Source organism: Chiloscyllium plagiosum, unplaced genomic scaffold (assembly GCF_037043375.1).
Source record: "Chiloscyllium plagiosum isolate Xiang-an unplaced genomic scaffold, Cpla_swu_hap1 HiC_scaffold_13, whole genome shotgun sequence".
Classification (NCBI taxonomy): domain Eukaryota; kingdom Metazoa; phylum Chordata; class Chondrichthyes; order Orectolobiformes; family Hemiscylliidae; genus Chiloscyllium; species Chiloscyllium plagiosum.
The window spans coordinates 15,320,234-15,335,442 of record NW_028270151.1 but is presented as its reverse complement, the minus strand read 5'-3'; the positions used below and the strand labels follow the sequence as shown (position 1 = coordinate 15,335,442).

Here is a 15,209-nt window from a genome sequence, read left to right as displayed (position 1 = left end):
AGTAAACAAGGTAGTCTTACATGTCATCACGGCTGGACAGACGCTCCAATGGTGAAAAGCCACCGAATCTGCTATATTCAGTGACCTATATGCATTAGTCTTATTCACTTCTCACCCAGTTCTTGCTAACTTATATTGGTTTCCAGTCTGGTAATGCCTGCATTTTAAAATCTCTTCAAATCCTGCCCATCCAGAACACAAATCTGTGCTACTCTAATCTGGTCTCTTATGTATTCCGTGATTCAACATCAATGGACATTCCTAAAATTATCAAAGCCCTAACCTCTGGAATTCACTCAAACTCTCCATCCCTCTACTATTCTCTCTTCTTTTAAGATAATGTTACGTCTTCGGCCAGGCGAGTCCCATTCATTTTTGTGATGAAATGTCCCATTTGCATCCAACTTAGTAAGCCAACAATCTATAGCCAGAAGCATTTATGGAACAGACAGTTCCAGAAGTGGCTGGGTTCTAACAATTCAATTCTGCCCAGGAATAAGGGAGGGGTTTGTAACAAAGTTTTCGATTGGTCACTCAGGACAGTTATTTCAAATCTGGTTATGGGACGTGGGTGTCACTAGCTAACCAGCATTTACTGTCCGTCCCTAATTTCCCAGAGGACAGTTAAGAGTCAACCGCATTGCTGTGGATCTGGAGTCACATGTAGTCCAGTCCAGGTAAGGATTTCAGTTCCTTCCCTGAAAGAGTATTAGTGAACCAGATGCTATTGGACAGAAAATCGACAGTGGTTATATTTGATTAGTTTTTAATTCCAGATTTTTTTTATTGAATCCAAATTTCACCATCTGCTTCAGTAGGATTTGAACACGTGCCCAAAACATGAGCTTGGTTTTCAGCATTGTGAGGATCATCAAATCCAGACAGTGCAGAAGCAGGCCACTGATTCCACACCGACCCTCCAAAGAGCATCCCATCTAAACCCACCCTCTCATCCATGTAACCCTGCATTTCCCATAGCTAACCCATGGGGCAGTTTCCCATGGCCAATCCACCATCTTTGGACTGTGGGAGAAAACCAAAGCACCCAGAGGAAACCCACACAGACACAGGGAGCATGTGCAAACTCCAGTCACCAGAGGATGGAATCAAACCCAGTCCTTGGCGCTGCGAGGCAGCAGTGCTAACCATTGAGCCACTGCGCAGCCCAGCATTATTTGTCCAGTGATTTTGCCACTAAACCATCGTCACCTTCACATTCTGTCCTCCATAAACTTGGGTCATCCAAAACTCTTTGAATCTACAGCAAGTCACTGAAGAGGAGTTCAAGGCTTAGAAGCTGTCGACACCATTAGCGAGTGATCGTGTGAAGCAGAATCATTACGAATGCTGCAGTTCACCATAATATTGGAAAGGCAGCTACCTACACAGATTCTGCACAGGGGCACTGACTGAGAAATCAAAAACAGCTGGATGGCAGTTTGCTGTGAAAACCCATAAAGGAATTCAATAAATTAGCAGACAGCCAATTGTGGGAGTCACGTTTCAGAAGTCATTCTGAGGAGATGAGAAAACAAGATGGTTGCTGTGTGTTGGATGAAGCTGTGAGTGTGTGTATCATTAATATTTCAGTATAGATGCGATGGTGGAAGCTGATAAGCACACAAGCAGCTCTTGCTGAATGCAATTGAGCGGGATCAGAGGTCGAGGGAAAAACCTAAGTTTTAACTTGGTGAAGCTAGTTGGTGGTGAAGAGCTAGAGTTAAGCTTGTGAATGGATACTGGAACGTAGTTTCAGCATCCAGGGATGGTGTAGACACATGAGACAAGAATGATCAACCAGGAGAGGAGAATATCAATAACAAACAGAAGCAGGTCATTTGGTCCTTCAAGTCTGACCCCCCCCCATTCAATAACATCGTAGGTTAATCCGAACAGTCACGGAGACAGTCCATTCTGGCACGGCGAGAGAGTGGTCAGATTGGAAAAAGAGAAAAATAATTACTTGTGAAGTTTAACTAGAATAATGTCTATGCAGAGCTGCTGCCAAATCCATCGGATCTATCTCGACCATATTTGCTATTTGATATGTACTTTGAGGTGTTCATTCAAAGTCTATTATCAAAATTCTAACATCCAGAATTAATAATAGGGTATGTACTGTTCATCATTTTGCTGTTCTTTAACATTGTAGAGTTTGTTTCTGCTTGTTCAAAACCACGGAATGCTGTTCTCTTTATGCCCCCGGATCTCATATTTTGACTACTTTCAAAAGTAATGTTTCTGGTCCCAAGCCAGATCATAACGTAAATTATGCACTTTGGTCTAAGATTGTAACATTCTTCATCAGGTTTGGTGATAAATTTTGTTTGATAACGCTGTTGTGAAGCGCTTGGGCCAATCTACCACATTATTAGTGCTTTGAAAATCCATCTTATTATTGTTTAGCAAACATTGTTATTTGTAGCTTTCTGAGATACTGACACTAAACAGGCTAGGTTGCACATGTGAATTCTTCATCAGAAGAGAGGCTCACTCTTGTTGAACATGAATAGGCTTATAGTATAGTGCTTAATAGCTAGTTGTATTACATCTGGGTTACACCATTGTCTCTTGGGAGGTCTCAGGTCAGACTTGAATGCAAGTACATGTCGGTATTGAGCTATATGGAACTTGAATACTAGAGTAACCACCGAACTGGTAACAAACTGGTGAGCTTCACCAGGAACAGTCCTTTATACCCTGATAGGCAGAGCTTATATTATATCAGTTAACCCTTTCAGCTGCTAACAGCTTTCTATAATATGTTTAACTGTCATGTGTCACAGAGACAAAGCTCCAGCATTATTTGTCCAGTAATATTCTCCTTTACATGCAAGTGATCATCGAATTAGTGACAGAAAAAAAGAAAATTTGCTTTTTCTCATTACCGAGGTTGGGATCTGTGGCTTGTCGCTTCTTAATCTTGGCTTCAGAAATAGCAGCATAATATGCACAGGTCATTTTTATCAACCACGCTCCCCTCAACATTGGCACAGAATACTTGGCCAAGTAAGCAAACGCTTCTTCCTTCTTGCTAAGGATGGGGACCTATGCAGAATGAAATAAAAAAATGCAGTTGGTCATAAGTCAATAATGCACAGAAATACTTGGGTCCATTCAGAAAAGGCAAAAAAAAAAAAAGCAGCAAACCCCCTACCCACACCTTGCACCTCGTCACTACCCTATCAGTAATCGTTGTTTTGAATGCTGTCCAGTTTGGGTCAGAGAAACAGAGGTCGTGATTTCAAAATAACATAGCCAGCTCACATTCATCATCAACGTTGGGCATTTGGACCAGTTATTAGAGACTGAGTTACACCAATGGTACTGTAACACAAGCATGGAATCAGGACAGTGAGGATAACTCAGGTAGAGAAAAAAGGAAACAAAATAAAATAGAAATCCTGCTTTATATTAAAAAAAACAACATAAATTTTTAAATTTGTAACCACAGGCCTGGATAGCTTGAAACAAAAACTAAATCCAAAATAGTTCTAACTCTCAGATACCAGATGCCACGAATCCACCAACTTCTATTATTAAATATAGTTTGCCAGCATACATGAGGCACAGTATAGTATTCTTACATTTGAATAAAAAGATTCAGGTTCACGTCCCACCCGTCACAGAGGTGTGCCATAAGATGTCCGAACAGGATTAATGAAAATATTTGTGCCAGGTTTAGTTTAAATAACATTTGACCTAGCGTATGCACACCATCACACCACACAAACACACGAGATAAATGCAGAGGTCAAACAATATTTTAGAATCATACCTTTTTGGCCAAAACCGTCAATGGTTTATTTCCTGCAAGGTCGGTGAACCAGATGTGAATTGCACTTTGGGAGCGGGCAGTCACCAGCCAGTAGTTATCTTTGGCATTCACCTGAGGTTTCTTCTTCCCTGTGTCTTGAAAAGTGTTGAGTTTAAGTTTTTCTGCCAAGATGCTACTGAAATAGGCCCCTATCTGTTAAGATAAAACCATGACAAAAGTTAGGATGCGGAGACAGTGTAGGAGATTTTACATCATTACTTTGGACACTTTTTCACTTGGAAACATCTTTTCAAAAAAAAAAAAACAATTTATTCCACAACAGGAACAAACTGTACAGTAATGGAAGCACAGCTGCATTGGAAATGACATGGAGTCCCAGTGTCCCATTAGCTCCATGCAAGCATACATGCATAACTAGCAAGGATATAAAGAATAGAAAATAGTTCTACTTTTGGCCTCTGGTAAACATGCATCATTCAACCAACTGATTAACTGAACACTTCCTCATTCATGTATTACAACGAGGTGAATTGTGGAAGGTTAACAGCTCCCCTCTTTTAAACCCTTCGCGATGAGTCACACAAAAAACCTTTTAAATGCTTCTTTTTAATACACAGATACTACACTTCAAATAAACTTTATTAACCAGATAGCCATACAGTCATCAAGTCATACAGCATGGAAACAGACCCTTCCGTCTGAAGAGTCCACGCCAACCATGTTCCCAAACTAAACTAGTCCCATCTGCAATTGCATGGCCCATATCCCTCCAAACCTTTCCTATTCATGAACTTATCTTAATGTTGTTTAAACGGTGTAACCATACCCGCATACACCACTTTCTCTGGCAGTTCATTCCACACATGAACCAATCTCCATGTGAAACGGTTGCCCCTCATGTCCCTTTTACATCTTTCTCCTCACCTTAAAAATATGCCCCCTAGTTTTGAACTCACCATCCTAGGCAAAAGATCCTTGCAATTCACATTATCTATGCCCCTCATGATTTTATAAATCTCAATAAGGTAACCCCTCAACCTTCCAGATCAATGAAGAAGAGCCAATTCCAATTCTTTTGTATGAAGGGGTTTATTATTACATGCTACTATTACTGTGTGCAGTTCTGGTCGCCTCACTTTAGGAAAGATGTGGAAGCTTTGGAGAGGGTGCAGAGAAGATTTACCAGGATGTTGCCTGGAATGGAGAATAGGTCGTACGAGGATAGGTTGAGAGTGCTAGGCCTTTTCTCATTGGAACGGCGAAGGATGAGAGGTGACTTGATAGAGGTTTATAAGATGATCAGAGGAATAGATAGAGTAGACAGTCAGAAACTTTCCCCCCCCCCCGAGTACAACAGAGTGTTACAATGGGACATAAATTTAAGGTGAAGGGTGGAAGGTATAGGGGAGATGTCAGGGGTGGGTTCTTTACCCAGAGAGTGGTGGGGGCATGGAATGCGCTGCCTGTGGGAGTGGTAGAGTCAGAATCTTTGGTGACCTTTAAGCGGCAATTGGATAGGTACATGGATGGGTGCTTAAGCTAGGACAAATGTTCGGCACAACATCGTGGGCCGAAGGGCCTGTTCTGTGCTGTATTGTTCTATGTTCTATGTTCTATATTCTATGAAATGAAATAACAGAATATATCATACACACATACTAGTTTGCAAAGAAGATGATGCAATGCAGACAAGGTAAAAGCAGAAGTCTTTACAGATCTTAAGAATTCTTTGGTTGCCAGATGAAAACAGCAAAGTCCAAGATGTGTCAAAATCCTGAAACTCCCTTCCTAATAGCATTGTGGGTGTTCCTACACCAAATGGACTGCAGTGGTTTAAGGCAGTAGCTCATTTCTATCTTCAAGTTCAACAAATACAGCACCACCCACATCACACAAGTGAATTTAAAACATAATTATTTGTTAACTGGCTTTCTCTGTGATGATGCAGATGTCCTCAAATGGTCATTGCTCCAAGTAACTGTTCATTGGCTAGTTTCTGAGCTTGAGGCCACACAGGAAGAGAGAGATGGGCTTCCAATATCCATGCTGTCATCAGTTCACATTGCTCTTTTTGCCTGTTTTGTTGCTCAAAGCAAGCTACTGAAATACAGTTTGTATATTCAACGTCAAACACCATTACCTTTTGTTTTCAGAAAAACTGAACACTAATGGGTAAACTTCACATATTGACAATTGAAGATATGATGCTAGTGAGAGTAAAACAAGAGATTTAAATTTCTCCACACCTTAGTGAGCTGCAGTGCCTTTTTGGGTACACGAATTGGAGGGATATGGGCTGGATGCTGGCAGTGGGACTAGATTGGGTTGGGATTTCTGGTCGGCATGGACGGGTTGGACCGAAGGGTCTGTTTCCACGCTGTACATCTCTCTTTCACACTCCCTGAGAGTTACCTCGATTGGTCAGGTGATCACCGTAATTATTTTTAAACAATACTTTAAAAGTATTCTTTTTAAAACCATTTTCAGCCCATGGTTTTAAAGACAAATGATGAATGTTAAATATTGATCATCCACTTTGTGACAATATGATCGCATGTTTATGAGATTGTGCAATAAATAAGACTGTATGGCCTGCACAACAGCCATTACACATCAAAATAGGTGTATTGGACAGCGAAGGTGGTTACCTCAGAGTACAATGGGATCTTGTTCGGATGGACTGAAGAGTAGCAGATGGAGTTTAATTTGGGTAAGTGTGGCATTTTGGAAAGGCAAATCAGAACAGGATTGAATGGCAAGGTCCTGGGGAATGTTGCTGAACAAAGAGACCTTGGAGTGCAGGTTCATAGCTCCTTGAAAGTGGAGTCAACATAAATAGGAGAGTGAGGAAGCTGTTTGGTATGCTTTCCTTTATTGGACGGACAATTGAGTGTAGGAGTTGGGAGGTCATGTTGCAGCTGTCCAGGACATCAGTTAGGCCACTTTTGGAATATTGTATGCAATTCTGGTCTCCCTCCTATCAGAAGGATATTGTGAAATTTGAAAGGGTTCAGAAAAGGTTTATAAGGATGTTGCCAGGATTGGATGATTTGAGCTACAGGGAGAAGCTGAACAGGCTGGGGCTGTTTTCCCTGGAGCGTCAGAGGCTGAGGGGTGACCTTATCGAGGTTTAGAAAATCTTGGGTGGCATGGATAGGATAAGCAGACAAGGTCTTTTCCCTGGGACGGGAGGTCTAGAACTAGAGAGCATAGGTCTAGGCCGAGAGGGGAAAAATTTAAAAAAGGGACCCACGGGGCAACTTTTTCACACAGAGGGTGCTGCATGTACAGAGTTGGCAGAGGAAGTGGTGAAAGCTGGTATAAGTACAGCATTTCAAAGGCATCTGGGATGGGTATATGAATAGGAAGGGTTGAGAGGGATTTGGGCCAAGTGCAGGCAAATGGGACTAAATTAGGTTAGGATATCTGGTCGGCATGGACGAGTTAGACCGAAGGATCTGTTTCTGTGCTGTACATCTCTATGACTATGACTTGTGGCCAGTGTCTGTCCATCCCACTCCTATCTTAAACTCCTGTATCTCACACACCCTTGATTACAGGGGTCCCAGGGGTTTTTTTTTTTGAAAGAAAGGGAGGAATAAGACATTCAACTCTTCTCTAAACTGTAGAGAAGATGGCCTAGGTAGATTTAACTTAGCAACCTTTTAACAAAAGTATGAGGAGCAGAAAAGTTTGCCACTCAACTAACCATAGGTCTCACCCCAGTTAAAAATTTCAAATTTCACCATCAATGAAATGTTTTGTTTGAGTGGCTTGCCAGGTGGAAAGGCCTTTCAGGTCAAGTACACTAAACTTAAGTACACTTAAAATTTATGACAATGTTATGATCTATTGATTAGCAAGGCATTTCTATTAACTGAGACAATACAACTTGTATATTCATCTCACCAGGGATGTGCCCATTATGGTCACTCTTCATCCATGTGCAGACACAGTGCACGGTGGGACCCTCTTCAATTGTGATACAAAATATACACAAACTGGATCCTGTGTCCTGTCAGCCATGGTTCACATGAACTTTTTCCACCAAGCTAATAAATTGTGGGTTAAGCCCATCTCCAGAATCTAAGCACAAAAATCCCATCTCATGCAGTACAGAGGAAGTACTGCACTGAAGGTGGTGTTATTTTACCCAGGCTCCATCTCCCCTCAGACCTGAATACAAATAATTCCACAGCACTAGTTTAAAAAAAAATAGATTGAGAGAGTTCTCCAATGGTGCCATGGTCCATACTTAACCTTCAACCAACATTGCAAAATTACAGCACCTGAATGGTAACTCATTGCTTTGGCACTGGACATAAAACTTTCCATCATGCATTGCAGGAGGGGCCAGCAAAATCTCAGTGCATGCTATTGCATTTTTGGATTGGTAAGGTGGGAGAAAATGAAGCTTTGTATTACATGAAATCATGCCACCAGTGTTCAACAATCACCAAAGTATTCATATCACTGAATTACAAGTTAGACAAGATCCAATGAGTAGTCCTCTGAAGAATGGCTGGCTCATCTGTCTTTTTTTGGGAAGATATTGGAATTATGGCAAGGTCAGAGAACTCTGTACTCATCTGAATCCATTTTAATCATTTATATGGACTGCAGTGATTCAAGGAGACAGCTTCGCCATAAAGATTGGAGCTGGGTCCTTTGCTTTTTGTCATTTATATAAATGATTTGGATGTGAATGTAGGATGTAAGGTTAGTAAGTTTGCAGATGACACCAAAATAGGTGGTGGAGTGGACAAAGAAGGTTACCCGGAGTACAATGTGACCTTGATCAGATCGACCAATAGGCTGAGGAGTGTCAGATGGAGGGTCATTTAGATAAATGCGAGGTGCTAAATTTTAGTAGGGCCAATCAGGCAAGATTTATACTCTTAATGGTAAGGTCCTGGGAAGTGTTGCGGAACAAAGAGACCTTGGAGTTCAGGTTCATAGCTCCTTCAAAGTGGAGTCCTGTGGTTACCAGTGGTAACCTTATAGAAATTGAAAAAATCATGAGGGGCATAGTTCAGGTAAATAGACAAGGTCTTTTCCCCATGGTGGAGGGGGGGTGGGGGAGTCCAAAACTAGACAGCATAGGTTTAAGTTGAGAAGAAAAAAAGGACCTAAGGGGGCAACCTTTTCACAGAGGATGGTGATTGGAATTTGCTGCCAGAGGAAATGGAGGACGCTGGTACAATTACAACACTTAAAAGGCATCTGGATGGGTACATGAATAGAAAGGATTAAGAGAGATATGGGCCAAATTCTGGCAAATGGGAAGAGATTAATTTTGCATACCTGGTCAGCACAGACGAGTTGGACCAAAGATTCTATTCCTATGCCGTACAACTTCGAATGGTTCATAAGTGTTGGTCAAGCCACATCCACTAATTTTTTTTTTGAAAAATTCCTACTAAGTAAGCATGTGGCTCCCAGGTCAATGTCTCATCGAGACCATGACCATTGGTTAGATATACAGATCAATGGCAGATGGAATTTAACCCAGATAAAACATGAGGTGACTCTCTGGAAGGCATAATGAGACAATGGACAATGGAATGAGAGAACACAAGGCAGCTCAGGGGAAAAAGAGGCATCTTGGGGAGCTTGTCAACAGATCCCCTAAAGGTGGTAGGTCACATCAACAGGATAGTTAAGATGGTATACAGAATGCTTGCTTTCATCATTCAAGACATAGATTATAAGAGCAGGGAGGATATGTTGGAGCTTAGGCCACAACTGGAGTTGTCCACGCAGTTCACTATGAGAACGATGTGATTGCACAGGGAGCTCAGAGGAGATTCACGAAGATGTTGCCTGGGATGGATCATTTCAGAAGAAAAGCTGAATAAGCTCAGGACTTTTCTCTTGGGAGCAGAAAAGGTTGAGGAGGAACTTGATAGAGGCACATAAGACCAAATTAGAAGGGGCATGGACAAGATGGATAGAAAGCAGCTGTTTCCCTTAGTCAAAGGACAGGTATGAGGACAGTATAACAGTGGCTGAAAGAACTTTTAATGAGGACTCGTCTGCTGGGGTGGTATGTGCTGAGACTAGAAACAGGAGAAGAGGTGAGGTCACACTGCTGGAAGTTTTTTTTTATAAATAGGCCTCCGCAAAGTTCCAGGGATGTAGAGGAGAGGATAGGCAAAACGATTCTGGGCAGGAAGTGACAGGAACAGTTTGGTCGTTATGGGGGACTTTAACTTCCCCAACATGTACTAGAGTTATAACATTTCCAGTCAACCGGATGGATCGGTTTTTGTCCAATGTTTGCAGGAGAGTGTGCAGAACAGTATGTCGAAGGGCCGGTAAGACGGGAGGCCACACTGGATCTAGCACTTGTTAAATGAACCAGGCCAAGTGTTTGATTTAGTGGTAGGTGAGCACTTTGGAGAGAGATAGGCATGTCCCTGTCAGGCAGGCAAGTGGTGAGAAGGTAAGGGAACCACGATTTACTAAAGAAATTGTATCTCTTGTTAAGCGGAAGAGGGAGGCTTGTGTGACGAGATGATTCAGATGAGGTGATGGAGAGTTACAGATTAGCTAGGAAGGATTTGAAGAGAATTAAGAGCAGCAAAGAGGGGACATGAGCAGTCTTTAGCAGGTAGAATAAAAGCTTTCTATAGGTATGTGTGGAATAAAAGGATGACTAGGTTAAGAATATGGTCAGTCAAAGACAGAAGTGGGAAGTTGTGTGTTTTCACTCAAGAAAAGGAGAATATTGTAGAGGACAAGATTGAGATATGGGCTATTAGATTTGAAAGGATTGAAGTTAGTAAGGACATGGTGTTATCAACTCTAGAAGGTGTGAAAGTAGATAGGTCTTCTGGGCTAGATGGGATTTATCCAAGGATTCTCTGGGATTCTCTGGCCTTTGGCCTTGATCTTTGAGTCATCATTAATCGACAGGTTTAGTACCAGAGGACTGGAAGATTACAAATGTTGTGCCCTTGTTCAAGAAAGGCATCAGAGATGACCCAGGTAATTACAGACCAGTGAGCTTTACATCTGTTGTAGGAAAGGTTTTGGAAAAGAGGTAGGATTTATAATCATCTAGCAAGCAACAATTTGATTTCAGATAGTCAACATGATTTTGTCAAGGGGCAGGTCATGTCTCACAAACCTCATTGAGTTTTTTGAGAAGTTGACCAAGCATGTAGATGAGGGTAGGGCAGTTGACATGGTGTACATTACTTCAGTAAAGCCTTTGATAAAAGGTTCCACATGGTAGGCTGTTGTAGAAAATGCAGAGGCATGGGATAGAGGGGGATTTAGCAGCTTGGATTAGAACTAGATTTCTGTAAGAAGGCAGCGAGTGGTGGTTGATGGAAAATATTCAGCCTGGAGACCGGTCCGTAATGGTGTGCCACAAGGATCTGTTTTGGGACCACTGCTGTTTGTCACTTGTATAAATGACTTGGACGCAGGCATAGGTGGATGGGTTAGTAAGTTTGCAGATGACACTAAAGTCGATGGAGTGGCGGACAGTGTGGAAAAATGTTGCAAGTTGCAGAGGGACATGGATAAACTGCAGAATTGGGCTAAGAGGTGCCAAATGGAGTTCAATACAGATAAATGTGAGGGGATTCACTTTGGGAAAAATAACAGAAAGGCAGAATACTGGATCAATGGAACGATTCTTCGTAGTGTGGGTGTGCAGAGGGATCTTGGTGTCCATGTATATAGATCCCAGAAAGTTGCCACCCAGGTTGATAGTGCTGTTAAGAAGGCATACAGTGCGTTGTTTTATTGGTAAAGAGATTGCATTCTGGAGCAGTGGTGTCATGCTGCAACTGTACAAAATGCTAGTGTGGCCTCCCTTGGAATATTATGTACAGTTCTGGTCACTCCATTACAGGAAGGACGTGGAAGCATTGGAAAATGTGCGGAGGAGATTTAAAAGGATATTGCCTGGTCTGGAGTGAAGTTCTTATGAGGAAAGGCTGAGGAACTTGGGTCTGTTCTCATTGGACAGAAGGTGGCTAAGAGGGGATTTAATAGAGATATACAAGACGATCAGAGGACCAGATAGGGTGGACAATGAAAATCTTTTTCCTAGAATGATTACATCAGCATGTAAGAGGGGGAATAGCTGCAAATTGAGAGGTAATAGATTTAAGACAGATGTCAGAGGCAGGTTCTTTACTCAGAGTGGTAAGGGCGTGAAATGCCCAGCCTGCCAATGTAGTTAACTCAGCCACATTAGGGGCATTTAAACAATCCTTAGATAAGCATATGGAGGATATGGGATAGTGTAGGGTGATGAGCTTAGATTAGTGCACAGGTCGGTGCAACACTGAGGGCCGAAGGGTCTGTTCTGCGTTGTATTGTTCTACGGTCTATGTTCTAAGGGTCAAGAGCGAGGGGACTTGAAAGGCAAGAGATTTAGAGGGGAGTTGAGAAAAAGTATTTTCAGCCCGAGGGCTGTGGGGTCTGGAATGCACTGCCCCTACAGGAGGGCAGTTGAGGTAGGTAACCTTCACAAAAGACACTTGAACACTTCAAGAGTCATAACATTCAACATTAGGGGCCTAGTGCAGGAAAGTGGGAAGAATATAGGGAGTAGAGTATTTTTGATAATACAGATTTGATGGGCCACAGGCCCTGTCCTGCACTGTATGAATCTGTGACAAAGTGGCAACCTCTAAATCATAGGTGGAGTTTAAGCCTTCAACCCAAATCCATGGGGACAGTGCTGCTAACAAACACAGAACAGTCATTCACCGAAACAAAATTATCAGTTAATAAATTACTGTGCCAAAACAAAATGTCACAAACAAAGGTCAATGTTCTTCTGAAGTAATTCACTATTGTTAGGCCAATCATTTTGGCATGAAATTAGTTTAATAGATTAAAGCATGGTTTAAAAAAAAAACGAACAAAAAGGGTACAATTTTCTTCTGAAAAGCTGAATATTACTTGCATCAAATCACGAATGTAAAATCATCTGAGGAGAAGGTTTTGAACCTTTATAACAGGCAAGTCTGGTATTGATGTAACAGATTGCAAGAGAAACTCGGGGTGGAGTTAATAACAATGGACGCTCACAATTCGGCACATCAATTTTGAGGCATCAGGGTGGGAAAGATACAGTCCTTTCTTTAATTAAAGACCAAACGTGGATTGCAAAATCAACTCTCTCAGTTCCAAGAGAAACAGAAATGTTGGAAAAATGCAGAAAGGTCTGGCAGCATGTGCTGAGAAAAACAGTTAACATGGAGTCTAGAATGACTCCTCTTCAGAAGGGACTGGAGGGTTTGAGCTGCAGGGAGGGGCTGTATAGGCTGCCGCTATTTTCCCTGGAGCGTCAGAGGCTGAAGGATGACCTTATGGAGGTTTATAAAATCATGAGGGGCATGGATAGTATGAATAAGCAAGGTCTTCTTCCCTGGGGTGGGGAGTCCAAAACTAGAAGATGTAGGTTTAAGGCGAAAGAAGAAATATCTAAAAAAGGGGCAACTTTTTCCACACAGAGGGTGATCAGTGTATGGAATGAGCTACCAAAGGAAGTGGGGGAGGCTGGTACAATTACAAACAAGCATCTGAATAGGAAGGGTTGAGAGAGATGGGCCAAATGCTGGCCAATGGGAAAACAATCCTTTAGGATATCTGGTCAGCATGGACGAGTTGGGCCGAAGTTTGGTTTCCATGTTGTACATATCTATGGCTCCATAACTCAGATTTCCAGCATCCTCTGTATTTTGCGTTTACCTTCTGATCAGTTCAAGATCCTGTTGAATCAGGCAATCTTGTGGTCAAGTGCATAATGCCATTTTTGACACCAATTCTCCCCTATCAAAACTGGCTCACTTTCTCACCCTGATGCAAGAATGGCTTTCGAGCCACCTCCCCATTTTGCAGACCCAAAACTGACATTTGTTGCAAATAATTGTATTTTTTTTTTTAAAAGATATAAGAACATAGAAAAAACAGATTTCTTGATCTTTTCCTCAACCAAGGTCTATTGCATCCATCCACAATCAAAAACAGAAATTGCTGACAAAGCTCAGCAGGTCTGGCAGGATCTGTGGAGAGAAGATTGAGGAGGGCAGAGCAGTAGATGCGATCTGTATGGACTTCAATAAGGCGTTCGACAAGGTTCCCATGGGAGACTGGTTAGCAAGGTTAGATCTCATTGAATACAGGGAGAACTCGCCATTTGGATACAGAACTGGCTCAAAGGTAGAAGACAGAGGGTGGTGGTGATGGAGGGTTGTTTTTCAGACTGGAGGCCTGTGACCAGTGGAGTGCCACAAGGATCGGTGCTAGGCCCTCTACTTTTTGTCATTTACATAAATGATTTGGATGCGAGCATGATAGGGACAGTTAGTAAGTTTGCAGATGACACCAAAATTGGAGGTGTAGTGGACAGCAAAGATGGTTACCTCAGGTTACAACAGGATCTGGACCAGATGGGCCAATGGGCTGAGAAGTGGCAGATGGAGTTTAATTCAGATAAATGTGAGGTGCTGCATTTTGGGAAAGCAAATCTTAGCAGGACTTATACACTTAATGGTAAGGTCCTAGGGAGTGTTGCTGAACAAAGACCTTGGAGTGCAGGTTCATAGCTCCATGAAAGTGGACTTGCAGGTAGATAGGATAGTGAAGGCGGCGTTTGGTATGCTTTATTTTATTGGTCAGAGTATTGAGTACAGGAGTTGGGAGGTCATGTTGCGGCTGTACAGGACATTGGTTAGGCCACTGTTGGAATATTGTGTGCAATTCTGGTCTCCTTCCTATCGGAAAGATAGTGCGAAACTTGAAAGGGTTCAGAAAAGATTTACAAGGATGTTGCCAGGGTTAGAAGATCTGAGCTACAGGGAGAGGCTGAACAGGCTGGGGCAGTTTTCCCTGAAGCATCGGAGTCTGAGGGGTAACCTTATAGAGGTTTACAAAATTATGGAGGGGCATGGATAGGATAAACAGACAAAGTCTTTTCCCTGGGATCGGGGAGTCCAGAACTAGAGAGCATAGGTTTAGGGTGAGAGGGGAAAGATATAAAAGAGACCAAAGGGACAACTTTTTCACGCAGAGGGTGGTACATGTATGGAATGAGCTGCCAGAGGATGTGATGGAGGCTGGTACAATTGCAACATTTAAGAAGCATTTGGATGGATGAGTAGGAAGAGTTTAGAGGGATATGGACAGGGTGCTGGCAGGTGGGACTAGATTGGGTTGGGATATCTGGTCGGCATGGACGGGTTGGACCGAAGGGTCTGTTTCCATGCTGTACATCTCTATGACTGTATAACATTTCGGGTCAAGGCAGCCTTCCTCATCCAGCCCGCCCTCAAAACAACTTCCAGTTCTCATGAAATGTCACAGATCTGAAACATTAACTTTTTTTTCCCCCCCTCTCTCTCCCTGCACAGATGCTGCCTATCATGCTGAGAACATTCAGCAGAGTGTGGGGCTACGACTC

General features: G+C 42.4%; 1 protein-coding gene across 1 annotated transcript in view; it reads right to left on the bottom strand.

Moving 5' to 3' along the window:
* Positions 1-15,209, bottom strand: part of LOC148148247 (mediator of RNA polymerase II transcription subunit 12-like protein) — a 120,256-nt gene that overhangs the window by 52,871 nt on the left and 52,176 nt on the right. The window contains exons 4-5 of the mRNA XM_087993928.1: positions 3,779-3,970; positions 2,889-3,048 (exon numbers count right to left, since the gene is read on the bottom strand). Coding sequence (XP_087850054.1) covers positions 2,889-3,048; positions 3,779-3,970 — 352 coding nt within the window. The remainder of the gene's footprint in view (positions 1-2,888; positions 3,049-3,778; positions 3,971-15,209) is intronic.